Genomic DNA, 15,937 nt, shown 5'->3' on the forward strand with positions numbered 1-15,937 from the left:
TTTATTACACCACACACAAAAATAAAATAGATTAAAGACCTAAATGTGAGACTTGAAACCATAAAAATAATAGAAGAGAACACAGGCAGTAAAATCTCTTATACGGGCCATAACAACATTTTTCTCAGGCAAGGGAAACAAACGCGAAAATAAAGTATTGGGACTACATCAAAATAAAAAGCTTCTGCACAGCAAAGGAAACCACCAACAAAACTAAAAGTCAATCTATGACTGAATGGGAGAAGATATTTACAAATGACATATTCATTGAAGGTTTAGTGTCCAAAATACATAAAGAACTTACACAACTCAGCATCCAAAAAAATAAAGAATCCAACTACAAAACAGGCAAAAGGCATGAACAGACATTTCTCCAAAGAAGACATACAGATGGCCAACAGACACATGGAAAACTGCTCAATATCACTCATCGTCAGGGAATCACAAACCAAAAACCATAGTGAGACATCACCTCACACCTGTCAGAATGGCTAAAATAAAAAACACAAGGAACAAGTGTTGGCAAGCATGTGGAGAAAAAGGAACCCTTGTGAAATATTGGTGGGAATGCAACAGTTGGGAATATACATGAAATTTTCAGAGGGCAAGTACATATTAAACTTTGCCATTGACAAAATGTGGAGGCAAATTTTAGCCAGGGGACAGTTCCCTGTGGACTGGACAAGACATCCCACTGTTGGTCCCTTTCTGAATAGGTGAGATCAGGATCAGGTAGGGAAACAGGGAACATAAGAAGAAGCTAAAGAAGTGAAAACAAGTGTAGAAATGGCATGGAGTCCATCCTAACTGGAGTGAAGGGTAATGCTTGAGTGTCTGGGAATAAGCTAGAGAAGGAGGCTGTGCTGGATTCTGAAAGCCTGCAAAGCACCAAGAGGACTTAGACTGGATGCGACCATGTGTTGATTGTGGTCTAGGGGAAAACTGGAAAGACATTTTGAAGGAAGAAATTCAATGTAGTAAAGAGTGGTTTAAAAGAATTTAAGGGGAATAAAGGTTATGGAAGAAACAAAGATAATAAATAGCTGCATTAATTTAGCTCTTACTATGAACTGGACCTTTCCCAGCTGTGCCAGCAACATTAAATCCCCTTCATTCCTTGAGTATGCCATGTTCCCTCTGTCACCTTAGCGCCTTGCACGTGTGATGTCCTTTTCCCTTCCATCTGTTCTGGACTCTCCTGGTTAACTCCAGCTCGGCCTTACACCCCAGGCTATTCTTCTTGCTTCCTTCTCGCATCCACTGCTCAGACTAGATTGGGTACCTCTCCCAATTGCTTCTGTCCTCGCTCACCCTATTTTAGTTTTGACTTTTTCATGTTTTTAAAGTGAACTCTAGACTTTATTCAGATTTCACTGGTTTTTCCATTAATGCCCCTTTTCTGTTCCAGTTTCAAATCCTGAAATTACATTGTATTTAATTGTTGTGTGTCCTTAGTGTCCTCTGATTGTGACATCATTCTTCTGTTGTTTTTCATGACCTTGACAGTTTTTTTCAGGAGGACTGCCGAGGTATTTTGTAGAAACCCTGTTGCATTTTAATTGCAGAGTTTCTTCTCAGTCTTGTGGTTAGAATGTCGGGACAAGTCTATGAGGGCCGGTGCCATGTGGTTTGTCTTGTAAACTTGGGCATGCAGATCTCCTAAGATGTTGTCTGATACGTAGTATATACTGATATACTGATATACGTAGTATATACTGATAAATATTTGTTGAGTGAGTGAGCTCTTACCTATTCTGCCCTCTCACTAGGAAATGAAAGATGATTCCGACAGTGAAAAGCAGCAGCAGATCCATCACATCAAGAACTTGTATGCCTTCTACCTCTTCTGCCAGAAGCGTTTTGATGAGTCCATGCAGGTCTTTGCTAAGCTTGGCACAGGTAACACATGGATTTGGCCTTGGTTGGAATTCATGGAGGGAGGGGAACCTGGAAAGGACAGGAGAGATAGTACTAAACATCTGAGATCGGGGAAAGTTTCTGCTCATCTTTTGATCATCGTGCCTCACAAGATCCTGTGGGTGGCCACAGTGTTACGTATTTACAGTCCGCATCTTGCGCACCTGATCTCATCCATAAACAGACTTCCAGTATCCCTTTCTTTATTTACAGTAGAGAGGCTAGATCTCTTTCCAGTGGCTAGAATATTCATTACATGGCACCCAGGGCACTCTTATGTACATATATCAAGGTGCAGGCATTTTTGATATGAGGCCTTGATTGAAGGTGTTCCTGCAAAAACCTTCTATTCTATAATTAATATTCATGGGAAATAACAGCTTATTGGAAGAGTGAGGTTGGGGCAGACCACTCCAGACATAGGCAGCATTGTAAGTGGAACACTAATGAAAACAATAGCAATCCTACTAACACTCAATTCCCACTACTGTTGGTACTCAACACAGGCTGTGCTTTGCAGTCCTGAACCCCGGGGCGATGCTTTCTCCTTTGAGATACAAATCTTTGAGAATATTTGCTTCCAATAGAAACCAGTCTCATCAAAATAAAAAGTCTGATCCTGGGTATAGACTTCTTTATGAGACCCGCTACCAAAAATGAATATGGGGAAACATCTTTGCTTTATTTTTACTCTCAGGCTTTTCCAGGTGGTTTAACTTAATAGAAAGTATAGTGCGTTTTGAAGCTGCTAAACCAGCCACTCCTCTTTTCTTTAGGTCCCCTGTATAGTTACTGAGGAACCTTGCCTGGTCACTTTAAAACATTAACAAACTGGGCAAATTTGCATACAAATCAACACCACTTTTTTTTTCTTTTTAAGATTTTATTTACTGGAGAGACTACAGAGCACACAGAGAGCACAGAGGGAAAGGGAGAAGCAGACTCCTCACTGAGCAGGGAGCCTGATGCAGGGGTTACATCCCAGGACCCTGGGATAATGACCTGAGCCCAAGGCAGACGCTTACCACACTGAGCCACCCAGGCACCCCAGTTTTTATATTTCTTGAAACCCATATTTAGATCTTGAAATTGAGCCTTAGACTATTGAATTTGTTCAGATACTATATTCATTACTTACTTAGTCAATAAAAATTTTATCAAGCTTCTACCATGCGTTGGAGACTATTCCTGGGTACCAAGTAGTGGGACGTATATTCTGTTGGAGATGGGGCAGACAGCCAAATAAATGAGCAAATTTATAATATATTGGAACGTGGTAAGCTCTAAGAAAAGTAAAGCAGGGAAATGGGGATAAGGAGTACTGAAGATAGGTATTAGGATTATAATTTAAGATAAAATAGGGAAGGCATCTCTGAGAAGTTAGGGCCTAAAGGAGGCTATTTAATGAACCGGGCAGTTGTCTGGGCAGGTGCAGGGCAGGTAGAAGGAATGGCTGGTGGCAATGTGGTCTCTTCCAGGAGCAGCCAGATCCATGTGGCTAGAGAAAAGTTGATCTGTATCCTTTGTTCTACATAAGGAATATAATCCCATTGTGAATTGCCTGTCTCTTTACTGAGAATTCAATGTGTGGCATAATCTGGACTCAGTGAACATCGGCCCAAAGGCAAATCAGATAAGCGATGGCAGTGGCAGCTGTATCTTTGATTCCAGGCTTCAAGGATAAATAAGACATGTTGTTTGTCCACAAGGCGCTTACACATAAAACCACTCAGTGAAACATGGGAATAAATGTCTCCAGGATTGTGGAGAATTAAGTCAGGAGTCTCAAGAGGCAGTGACCGGGCTCTGGAAGATAGAAGAAAAAGCAGAGTGTAAAGGAAGGTGGGCGGGAAGAGACACCCAGTGGTGGCTGAGGGTCTGTAAGCCATAGCCCAGTGTGATGATGGTGGTGCTTGATAGATCGCATGGGAAAGAGATGTTGGGTCTGAATCCTAGAGGACCTTGAATGCTGCCAGGGAATTTGGACTTTGTATTGTAGGCTTCAGGTGACATCACAGGTTTTAAGTAGAGCGATGTGATTAGAGCCTTGTCTGTAGACAAGCACCGTGGTGCGGGAAGCCGCCAAAGGGCAGCAGATGCGCTCCGGGTCCCCAGTGGTTATCTGTGTTCCTCAGACTGCGCTTCTGTGCGGGAGCCACGCGGAATTGCCATCGACCCCATTCGGTTGCTGTTTCTCAGGAGTGTCTCTTTCACATTATCTCAGGTTTTGAGGAACACAGTCTTTCTGGCTTGGCAGAAATACTGTGGTCAGACACCGGTTTCTTGGGCATGATGTGCATTCTGGAGGCTTCAGGGCAAGGCTGGGTAGCATTTCTCTTCTGGTCTGCTTGTCTGGAGCTCAGCTCCTTCTAGGACATGGCCTTCTCCTGGTCCCCCAACTTTTTTTTTTTTTTAATTTGAATGAAAATAATGTTAGGATGAAACATTAAAGTGTTAAAGGAAAAAAAACCTTACTCTAGATCTAGCCTTGATTCTAGTTTTGTGTCTTTTTCATCCAAGCTTTTCCCACATGTGTACACCTCAGTGTAATTATAACAGTATTCATTTTAATAGTTTTTGTTACTTAAAATTATTAGTGTTTTTCCATGTTGCTGTGTGCCCTTCATAATTAAAATTTGTAATGATTGCATTATTGTCTCTTAGTTGACCATAGACTATAGTTCTGCTGCTGAAGGAATTCCACATTGTTTCCAGAACTGCATTGTTACAAATAATGTTCCTTATGTGACCTGCTCATTCAGATGTGTCTTCCCCCTCCCATCTTTTAGACTGTTTCCTTAGGGTAAACTCCTAGAAGTGATTGGTGGGCCCAAGTGCTTTTCTCCTTATTGAAGTAGCAGTATTTTTTGCCTTGGCATTGTAAGAGTGATTCAGTTTCATAATATAGCAAGCCCTGGGTAGTATCATATAAACATTTTTCTACAGACGTTACTCTTTAATGTACTGCTCTAATTCTTAATGTAGCAGAACGTTTTCCCACTTATTTATATTATTTTCTTGTCAGTTGTTTATGTCTTTTGCCTCTTTATCATATGAAATCCCTTTTTTTTCCAACTTACATTTTATATAATTAATTTATTAGCTTCTTGCCATGTATCTAGCAAATATATATGCCCTAGTCCATTGTCTGGCTTTGTTTTAGTAATAATAATTTGTTTTAGTAATATTCTTTTCTTTATATACAATTCTTTTATATTTAAGGCTATTGATTATTCAACTTTAATGTCTTAGCAGTTTTTCCTTGGGGAATTTTTTCTTCTCCACTTCTAGAGAATTCATGAATTTTCCATTCCAATTCTGGATATGTGTATGTGTGTATGCCTTGGAATATAGAGTCTAAACCATTTTTGTGATGGTTTAGAGAAATACACATGTTATTAGTGCTCAAATTGTAGAAGTGTAGAGCTCATTGACTCTTTATGAACGTGGAGTCATTTAATTAAAAAAATGAGTCTGAGGGTGCCTGGCTGGCTGAGTTGATAGAATATGTGACCCTTGATCTCGGAGTTGTGAGTTTGAGCCTCGTGTTCGGTATAGAGATTACTTAAAAAATAAAAAAGATCTTAAAAAAAATTAGTATGGAACTTATTTTGCTGTTACAATAGTCTTGTTTTATTTGATCCTTAAATTGCTGTGCTCCTTTCTGGGGAATCGTGTTTCCCTTTCATGTAGATCCTACCCATGTGATGGGCCTGTACCCGGACCTGCTGCCCACAGACTACAGGAAGCAGCTGCAGTACCCTAACCCTCTGCCTGGGCTCTCGGGGGCTGAGTTGGAGAAGGCACACTTAGCTCTGATTGACTACCTGACACAGGTAGGTATGGTACAGGGCTGTGTGGAAGAGTTCACCTGGGAGTTCCGGTGCCTGCTTTTCTATGGCAGGGAAGGGTGGGTCTTCTCCGATTCCACAGGCATTCTGTAAATTAATGCCTTAGATGTTACGGCGGGCTGGGCGCGTTTCTTTCTTCTTCATCTCCCTACTCAGTTATACCACTGAGCTTTGATGCTAAATCTTGATAGCAAGAAATGTACCTGATTTCTGGCCAATTTACATGACGCTCTCCTAGGAACTCAGAAGAAGAAATTTTAGTGGATAGAAAATAATCAGTTTTTTGAAACACTCTTTTGGAACATACATACTTATGGGAAAATACATGCTTTATGCAGGAAACCGGGCAAACACAAAAAAGTATATAGCAAAAGTGTAAAAAAAAAAAAAAAAAAAAAAAGTAAATAAATCTCTTGTAACCCTATCACCCAGAGAAAAGTAACCAACATTATAGTTTGTCCTTCTAGACCTTTGGACGCATACCTCCTTTATTGTGCTTCACAGATGCTGCTTTTTTTTTTTTAAACAAATTGAAGTGAGCAAGTCTTTTGGAATCATTTTCCCAACAGCATTTACTTACTTGGTGTCTTTGTCACGTTTTGGTAATTCTCACATCATTTCAAGCTTTTTCATAATTAATGAATTTATTTTTGTGATCTGTGATCTTTGATGTCACTATTGTAATTGTTTTGAGATGCCACCAGCTATTCCCATATAAGATAGCAAATTTAATAAAATGTCTGTGTTCTGACTACTTTACCAGCTGGCTGTTCCCCTGCCTCGCCTGCTCTTTGGGTTTCCCTACTCCCTGAGACACAATAATACTGAAATTAAGTCTATTAATAACCCTACAATGGCTTCTAAGTGTTTCAAGTAAAAGGAAGAATCGCTGTTTCTCACTTTTTTTTTTTTTTTATTTTATTCACTTATTTGACAGAGAGAGAGATCACAGGTAGGCAGAGAGGCAGGCAGAGAGAGAGGGGGAAGCAGGCTTCCCACTGAGCAGAGAGCCCGATTCGGGGCTTGATCCCAGGACCCTGGGATCATGACCTGAGCTGAAGTCAGAGGCTTAACCCACTGAGCCACACAGGTGCCCCTGTTTCTCACTTTAAATCAAAAGTAAAGATAATTAAACTTAGCGAGAAAGACATGTCAAAAGCCAGGATAGGCCAAAATCTAGGCCTCTTGTGCCAAGTTGTGAATGCAAAGGAAAAATTCTTTTTTTTTTTAAGATTTTATTTATTTATTTGACAGACAGAGATCACAAGTAGGCAGAGAGGCAGGCAGAGAGAGAGAGGGTGAAGCAGGCTCCATGCTGAGCAGAGAGCCCGATGTGGGGCTCGATCCCAGGACCCTGGGATTATGACCTGAGCTGAAGGCAAAGCCTTTAACCCAATGAGCCACCCAGGCCCCCCCGGCAAAGGAAAAATTCTTGAAGGAAATTAAAACTGCTACAGCAGTGAACATGAATAAGAAAGCAAAATAGCCTATTGCTGATTTGGAGACAGTTTTACTGGTTTGGATAGAAATCAAACCAGCCACAACATTCCCTTTCCCCAAAGCCTAATCCAGAGCAAGGCCCTAACTCTCTTCAAATCTGTGAAGGCTGAGAGGGGTGAGGAAGCTGCAGAGGAAAAGTTGGAAGCTAGCAGAGGTTGGGTTCATGAGGTTTAAGAAGGAGGCATCTTCGTGACATAAAGTACAAGGTGAAGTGCTAAGTGCTGATGGAGAAGCTGCAGTAAGTTCTCCAGGAGATCTCGGTGAGATTGTTCATGAACGTGGCTCCACTCAACAACAGGTCTTCAGTATAGATGAAGCAGCCTTCTATTGGAAGGAAATGCAAACTAGGACTTTCATAGCCAGAGAGGAGAAGTCCGTGTGTGGGTTCAAAGCTTTTAAGGACAGGCTGACTCTTCTTAGGGGCTAATGCCGCTGGTGACTTAAAGTTGGAGCAATGCTCTTTGACCACTTCGAAAATTCTAGGGCCCTTAAGAATGATGCTACACACCTGCCCTGCCAGTGCTCAGTAAATGGAACAACAAAGCCCAGATGACAGCACGCCTGTTCATAACATAGTTTACTGAACATTTTAAGCCCCCTGTTGAGACCTGCAGCTCAGAAAAAAAGATTCCGGGACGCCTGGGTGGCTCAGTTGGTTAAGCAGCTGCCTTTGGCTCAGGTCGTGATCACAGTGTCCTGGGATCGAGTCCCACATCGGGCTCCTTGCTCGTCAGGGAGCCTGCTTCTCCCTCTGCCTCTGCCTGCCATTCTGTCTGCCTGTGCTCGCTCTCTCTCCCTCTCTCTCTCTGACAAATAAATAAATAAAATCTTAAAAAAAAAAAGATAAAAAAAAAAAAAGATTCCTTTCAAAATATGACTGCTCACTGGCAATGCACGTGGTCACCCATGGGCTCTGATGGAGATGTACAGTAAGATTAATGTTGTTTTCATACTAACACAGCATCTTTACTGCAGCCCATGGATCAAGAAATACTTTTAACTTTCAAGTCTTCTTTATGAAATACATTTCACAAGCCTCTAGCAGCTATAGATAATGATTCCTCCATACCTGGGGAAAGTAAATTAAAAAAAAAATAAATGAAAAATCTGGAAAGGATTCATTATTCTACATCCTATTAAGAACACTCATGATTCATGGGAAGAGGTCAGAATATCAACATGAACAGGAATTTGGAAGAAGTTGATTCCAGCCCTCAAGGATGTCTTTGAGGGGCTCAAGACCTCAGTGAAAGAAGTAACTGGGATGCGTTGGGAATAGCGAGAGAACTCGGTGAGAAGTGGAGCCTGAAGACATTAGTGACTTGCTGCCAACTCATGAAAAACTCATGGATGAGCGAAGGAAGTGGTTTCTTGAGATGGAATCTCAAGAATCTACTCCTGGCCAAACTGTTGAAATGACAACAAAGGATTTAGAATACTCCTTAAGCATAGTTAGTAAAGCAGTGGCAGCTTTACTGAGAGGATGGACTCCAGTTTTGAAAGAAGTTCCGTGGTAAAATGCTATCAGCATCACATGCTACAGAGAAATCATTCATAAAAGGAAGAGTCCGTTGATGTGGCATACTTCATTGTTGTCTTATTTTAAGAAATTGCCACAGCCGCCCCAGCCCTGAGTCACCAACATTGAATCAGGACCCTCCACCAGCAAAAAGATTACAACTCATTGAAAGCTCAATGATGGTTGGCATTTTTTAACAATAAGGCATTCTTAAATTAAGGTATATACATTATTTCATTAGATATAATACTACCATACTGGGTAAGCATAACTTTTGTATACACTGTGAAACCAAGAAATGAATTTGGCTAGCTTTATTGCTATACTTGCTTTATTGAAGTGTTCTGGAACCAAACCCATAATGTCTCTGTGGCATGCTTGGGTATGTATTCATGAATTCAGTTTTTTAAAAATTTATTGGGGCCCCTGGGTGGCACAGTCCATTGAGTAGATGATGATTCTTGATTTCAGCTCAGGTCATGATCTTGGGGTCCTGATTTGAGCCCTGCGTTAGGCTCTGCACTCAGCAGGGAGTCTGTTGGAGGATTCTTTTCTCCCCCTCTCCCTTTGCCCCTCCCCCTGCTCACGTGCATGCGATCTCTTGATCTCGCTCTCAAATAAATAAATCTTTAAAAAAATAAAAATAAAATTTATTTATGGGGTTACTGTTGCCAATGGATATCAAACTAAAGTTGTTCTCTAGCTTACTTTTTAAAAACTTAGCTGTATATTGAGAAAGCCTTTCCCTGTCAATAAATACTCTTCTATAACATGGTTTGTTTTTTTTTTTAGAGGGAGTATTTAGATGTAAGTTTTCTTTTACAGTTTACTATTATGGAGAGATAAGTGAAATTCTCAAGTGAATAATAAAACTAATGTCTCCGTTAAAGACTGTTCACTCCAAACTTTTGTCACACTGGGCTATTACATATTCCCTGGGCACTTACCCAGAGTCAGAGAACTTAGTAGATTTTTTCCCTGTAAGTGTTCTGAAGACCTCTGTAAGGCGTCCCCTGGGAAGACACTGAGAAATACTGCTGGGAAATTGTAGGCTGGCTACCTGTCACCTGCTTCGGGGTTGGTGAAGGTCCCACAGGTCTGGTCAGGCACACATAGCCTCAGCACTTCCTTGACGTTGTGCTCCAGTGGTACCCAGCTATGGCTGGCAGATGGCGGGGAGTACACAGACATGCCTCTGTCTGTACCACGTGAGAAACATTCCAGGGGCAAAATGTCTCCTAAGCCTATGGCACTGAGGAAAGCCCTCTATTGCCTGTGTCTTTGCTTTAGGACTTTGAGCACGTGTTTTCCCTGGACCTCTCCGCTGCCATTTGGAATGTCTGAGGTTAGCTGAAATTAGTCCTGTGCCAGAGAGATGGTAGAGCATACAAAACAGAGGGCATTGCCAGACACTGTATAATACAGACTGGATGATTCTATTTATATGAAGTTCTAGGATAGGTAAAAACTGATCTCTAGTGATAGAAATCAGATCTGTGGTGTCAGAGGTGGGTGGGATTCTTTGAGAAGAGTCCAAGGGAACTTCCTGGGGTGATAGGAAACATTCTGTTCCTTGATGGGGGTCATGGTTACATGCATGTACATATGTGTCAAAATGGATTTCATGCTTTAAAAGGGTACATTTTATTGTATGTTACTTATACCTCAAGACAGTTGTTGGGTTTTTTTTGTCTGTTTGTTTTAATAAAAGAACATGGGGAGGCGCCTGGGTGGCTCAGTTGGTTAAGCAGCTGCCTTGGGCTCAGGTCATGATCCCAGGGTCCTGCGAGTCCCATATCGGGCTCCTTGCTCAGCAGGGAGCCTGCTTCTCCCTCTCCCTCTGCTTATGTGCACTCTCTCTCTCTCTCCCTCTCTCTCTGTCAAATAAATAAATGGAATCTTTAAAAAATAAATAAATAAACAAAAGAACATGGGGTTTGGAATTAGACCTTAATTTGAAACTTGCCTCAGCTGCTTCTGAGAGATGTAGTATCTGTGCCTTATCTTCTTCGTTTGTAAAGCGGGGATGACAGTAATGTCTGCATTTGTCGTAGGTTTACAGTAGGATGACGTAAAGTTCTTGTCATAGTGCCTGGAATGTAGTAACTACCTGATAAGTAATTGTTACTGGATCTGTGGCAATTTGGCATTCATCTGTTTTGATCCCCAAGAAAAATGATGTGCTAATGTGAGATCAGGGTGGATAGGCATGAGCTGTGTTGGCAGTATTTGGAATTACGTGGTGGCCCAGGTGATAAGGATGATTGAGTCCTGGTCTTAACCCCACATCTTTGGGCCTTGGCAGAAACGAAGCCAGTTGGTAAAGAAGCTGAACGACTCTGATCACCAGTCCAGCACCTCCCCGCTTATGGAAGGCACTCCCACCATCAAATCCAAGAAGAAGCTGTTGCAGATCATTGACACCACCCTGCTCAAGTGCTACCTCCATGTGAGTTCTCCAGGCGCTCGCTACCCACAAGGCTCCGGTCCCCAGAAGCTGGGAAAGGGCTACTTTGGGGGACCTGCCATCAATAAGAGTGACATCTTGGATGATGGCAATCACCCAGCCTTGACGTGACACCTCTGAACTTCTGGAAATTAAAAGGTTAAGGCAAGATAATTGCCCCGGAATTTGCAGTGGGCTGGTCTTCTCTGGTAAGATGGGTTGATGCTACCGGGTGAACAGGGACAGTGTTTTCTTCCCCCCCATTCCCTGTAGTCCTGGAAAAGGGCAGTTGGCCTTCTCTGGCTTGTGTTCCATCCATAGCCTTCCAGCCTGAAGCAGGCCTGGGCTGGGTGGGGGGTGGGGGTGTCCCTTCACGACGCGGTTGCCACAGAAGTCGTGCTTCCTCTGCAGACGAACGTGGCCCTGGTGGCCCCTCTGCTCCGCCTGGAGAACAACCACTGCCACATCGAGGAGAGCGAACACGTGCTGAAGAAGGCGCACAAGTACAGCGAGCTGATCATCCTGTATGAGAAGAAGGGGCTCCATGAGAAAGGTGGCTGGAGTAGGGGCTTACCTCTGGGAGGGTGGTCTGTGGAGAGGGGAAACCCACCGAAGTACGAGGACTTTCCCGTGGGCATGTATTTCCTGGAAGACTAATGACTTTTTTGTTGGGCGGGGGCTTCCTGGCCAGCTCTGCAGGTGCTGGTAGACCAGTCCAAGAAAGCAAACTCGCCTCTGAAAGGCCATGAGAGGACAGTGCAGTATCTGCAGCATCTTGGTGAGGCCAGCTTTTGAAAGGGAAGGGGGAAAGGATTGTGTTCAAATGGACCCGATCTCCCTCCATTTCTGATTCTGGTGGGTTAGGACTCTCCCTCCCTTGTGCTCACCCAGCTTTGTTTCTCCACTTGAGGTTAGAGTCCCCCGCCCCCCCTCCATGGTGGAATGGTGACAGCCCTTTAGCATGTAACCGGTCCAGTAGGGGCAAGTATCCCTGAGTGACTGGTGTTTGGACAGAACCATCTCTCCTGGAAAGTAAATTCAGGGGCAACCTTTGCACCTGCCTTTGCAGTCCTGTGGTCAGGGTGGGCCTCACCTGCCAACCAATCTTTTCCCTCCAGGCACAGAAAACCTGCATTTGATTTTTTCCTACTCTGTATGGGTGCTGCGAGACTTCCCAGAGGATGGCCTGAAGGTAGGTAACGGGGATCTCTTGGATTTATCTAGTACCACACTGGGTCCTAATTCTACTTAGGCAGTGGTGGCTGGAGGTGGGGGGAGGATTCATGCAGTTTCTCTGGCATTCAGAGGAGTAACCTGGGAAATAGGAGACAACAGTGTAATGTAGCGGAGAGAGACTTCCACAGACGTCAGTAGACCAACGCCTGCGACCTATTGTGTCACACGAGATGGCACACAGGTGCCATCTGGTAGACCTTCCCCCTTCAGAAGTCCACTTGAGCCTCGACTGTGTCCGTGTGTGCATGTGTGGTTGGCAACACTGCAGTCAGATGGTTCTGCTTCTGGAACGCTGGTTTGTTCCCACAGATCTTTACTGAAGACCTTCCGGAGGTAGAGTCTCTGCCACGGGACCGAGTGCTCGGCTTCTTGGTGGAGAATTTTAAGGGTCTGGCTATTCCTTATCTGGTAAGATCTTTTTTTGGTCTGAACTAAAAACATTTAAATGTGGGATCCAGGACCACGTGGGGCAATTGGGCAATTCAGTACTGGGCAATTCAGAATGGGGTTTATGTCACCTGGGGACTGGTAGAAATTTAAGGAAGATTATTTCTGCCTCCTCTGAAGAAAGATCTTGGTAGATCAACCTGGAAATGATACTTTTGATGAATGCCTTCTAAATCTAGATAAAGTACAGAGGGATAGAAGAGAATGGCATTTGAAAAAAAAGCATTGTATGGCCATTGATTCAGCCAGGACCACAGGACAACCAAATTGGTTTTAAGTAGCAGAATGCAACTATGTAACTGTAATTGCGTGGGCAGATGTGCGAGTTTAGAGGATTATGGGACAAAGTTAATAAAGGAGCTTAGACTACAAATCAAGAAAATAATCCATGGGGCGCCTGGGTGGCTCAGTCAGTTAAGCATCTGCCTTCAGCTCAAGTAATGATCCAGGTTCCCTCGGGCTCCCTGCTCAGTGGGCAGTGTGCTTCTCCTTCTCCCTCTGCCCCTCAACCCCTCTTATGCTCTCTCTCTCAAATAAATAAATAAAATCTTTTAAAAAAAGAAAAGAAAACAATCCCTGATGTTTCTGGGTTGTAGTCCAAGATTGCCTGGTGGTTTTAAAAGAGCTATCGCGGGGCGCCTGGGTGGCTCAGTGGGTTAAGCCTCTGCCTTCAGCTCAGGTCATGGTCTCAGAGTCCTGGGATCGAGCCCCACATCGGGCTCTCTGCTCAGCAGGGAGACTGCTTCCCTTCCTCTCTCTCTCTGCCTGCCTCTCTGCCTACTTGTGACCTCTCTCTGTCAAATAAATAAATAAAATCTTTAAAAAAAAAAAAAAAAAAAAGAGCTATCGCTTCATTAGGAGACCATCTGATGGGACCTCTTGGGCCTTAAAAATGTGAGGGAGACAGGGAAACAGAGCTGGGTCACAGCATAGAGGGTACCAGGTAGATCCATGTCTTGCCTCAGGAACATGTCATCCACGTTTGGGAGGAGACAGGCTCTCGGTTCCACAACTGCCTGATCCAGCTGTACTGTGAGAAGGTGCAAGGTCTGATGAAGGAATATCTCCTGTCCTTCCCTGCAGGTACCAGTTCTTGTAGAAAGCCAAGTGGCCCTGGGCCTTAGAGGTGACCTGGGACCCGAGGGTGCCGTGTGGCATAGGGAAGCAGAACTTACTCTCCTCTACGGGGCCCAGGTGGGTGGGAAGTTCCTCAGAGGCGCCAGGGCAGCTAAGTGAGCCAGCACAGGAGACTCAAGAGCTCTTGTCTGGATCTGGGCATCTCTGAGCATTGCCCATAGGGGAGGGGGAAGGAACAGATTGTAAGATGGCAGCTGTGCTGATAAGAAACAGGTTTGCTTACAGGAGCGTTTGTGCAGCTTGTTTTTCTTCGTATCTCAAGCCGATGTTTTGGGGGTCATGCAGGGACCATAAACTAAGAAAAGTCCAGCTGAAACCCACTTTGGGGGCCCTTTCTGATCACTGTGGTGATATCATGAACCCCATCCCTTTCGTTTGTCTTGATGACTCCATATTGCCGTCCAGCAGCAGCCTTTCATACTGAGGTTGGTTTCCTTTGAAGGCAAAACTCCAGTCCCTGCTGGAGAGGAAGAGGGTGAGCTGGGAGAATACCGACGGAAGCTCCTTATGTTCTTGGAAATTTCGGGCTACTATGATCCAGGCCGGCTCATCTGTGACTTTCCTTTTGATGGTGAGTGTCTGGCTCATGGCCAGAAGCCACTTCAGCAGAAGGTAATGCAAAAACTCATCCTACCCTTTTCCCCAGTTCCCTACTCTTCCCACAAGTCAGGGCTGGAGAAAGCCGCGTGTTTCAGGCCAGGGCTGCAGTTCTGTGCCATCTGAAGACTTGCTTTTGTACCGTGACTGAGAAGTCTCTTTTGGGTGTGAACCACTTGGCAGTTGCTGGCCAGGTTGAGACCTGTTTCCTGCATCAGCACATGTTCTTGGGCAAGTTCATTATTTAGCAATATTTGTAATCTGGCATCGTTTGTCTGAAAAAGACACACATTTGTGTGATGGATGAGCTCCGGGAGAGCAGAGACCAAATGTTTCCAAATGCTTTCCTTAGCGGGAGTGCTTGGCGCCTTGTGGGTGCTTATTATTCACTTGGTCTTTGGATGAGAGTTCTTAGCCAGTTTAGAAGTGATCACCAAAAAGATAGGATAAAGTACTTTCTAAAATAGCTCCCTTCGCCCATTTCTAATTTTAGCAGTTTTCTCCTTGGAAAAAACCCCAAGTAATACAAATACTTTCACACAGTTGTGTAACAGCTTAGCTTCCCGGCCTGTGCTTACGCAGTGGTGGTGAAGGTTACTCACGCTCCTTCCTTCTCCCAGGCCTCTTAGAAGAGCGGGCACTGCTGCTGGGCCGCATGGGGAAGCACGAGCAAGCGCTCTTCATCTACGTGCACATCCTGAAGGACACAAAGATGGCCGAGGAGTACGTTCCCCCCCTTTTCCCGCCCCCCCACCCCACCACCATCACACCGCCCAGTGAGCACAGCAGGCCCCACAGAGGGAGGAGAGGCGGGAGAGCAAGCGGCCTCTCCTCCACTCTGCCTCCCCTGCTGGCCCCCAGTTGTGGCGCCATCGTGAGGCTGCTCCTGCAGGCTGAATCGATGACCTCTCTCCATGTGGCTGCTCTGGCCTATCTCACCACTTTCTCCCTTTCAGGTACTGCCACAAGCATTACGACCAAAACAGAGATGGCAACAAAGATGTAAGTAGTGACACTGGCCCCAGGGAGCGTGTGCACTTTCCACTGTCCCTCACAGCACAGCCCACCCCCTCGGGGGCGGTCACAGGGGACACTGGTAGGAGTGGCTGAGATCCCTGATTCTGCACGTGTGTATTGAGGAGAGGCAGGATGACCGTACATCCTGGTTTGCTCGGGATGGTTCTGGCTTACTGTGATGGTTAGTAGCGTCCCTAACCCCTTCGCTTTCAGAAGAGTCCCAGCTTGTATAATAAGGCCAGACAGTTGCGAGGAAGTGCACTTTTGTGC

General features: G+C 44.4%; 1 protein-coding gene across 2 annotated transcripts in view; it reads left to right on the forward strand.

Moving 5' to 3' along the window:
• VPS39 (VPS39 subunit of HOPS complex) overlaps positions 1 to 15,937 on the forward strand; it is a 51,013-nt gene that overhangs the window by 32,602 nt on the left and 2,474 nt on the right. For both annotated transcript variants that reach the window (XM_032856750.1, XM_032856749.1), the window contains exons 11-21: positions 1,770 to 1,899; positions 5,611 to 5,753; positions 11,093 to 11,236; positions 11,645 to 11,786; positions 11,925 to 12,011; positions 12,352 to 12,425; positions 12,779 to 12,877; positions 13,882 to 13,999; positions 14,496 to 14,624; positions 15,271 to 15,373; positions 15,607 to 15,652. In XM_032856750.1, the coding sequence (XP_032712641.1) occupies positions 1,770 to 1,899; positions 5,611 to 5,753; positions 11,093 to 11,236; positions 11,645 to 11,786; positions 11,925 to 12,011; positions 12,352 to 12,425; positions 12,779 to 12,877; positions 13,882 to 13,999; positions 14,496 to 14,624; positions 15,271 to 15,373; positions 15,607 to 15,652 (1,215 nt within the window). The remainder of the gene's footprint in view (positions 1 to 1,769; positions 1,900 to 5,610; positions 5,754 to 11,092; positions 11,237 to 11,644; positions 11,787 to 11,924; positions 12,012 to 12,351; positions 12,426 to 12,778; positions 12,878 to 13,881; positions 14,000 to 14,495; positions 14,625 to 15,270; positions 15,374 to 15,606; positions 15,653 to 15,937) is intronic.

Source organism: Lontra canadensis, unplaced genomic scaffold (assembly GCF_010015895.1).
Source record: "Lontra canadensis isolate GAN:19392208 unplaced genomic scaffold, GSC_riverotter_1.0 scaffold12, whole genome shotgun sequence".
Taxonomy (NCBI): Eukaryota; Metazoa; Chordata; class Mammalia; order Carnivora; family Mustelidae; genus Lontra; species Lontra canadensis.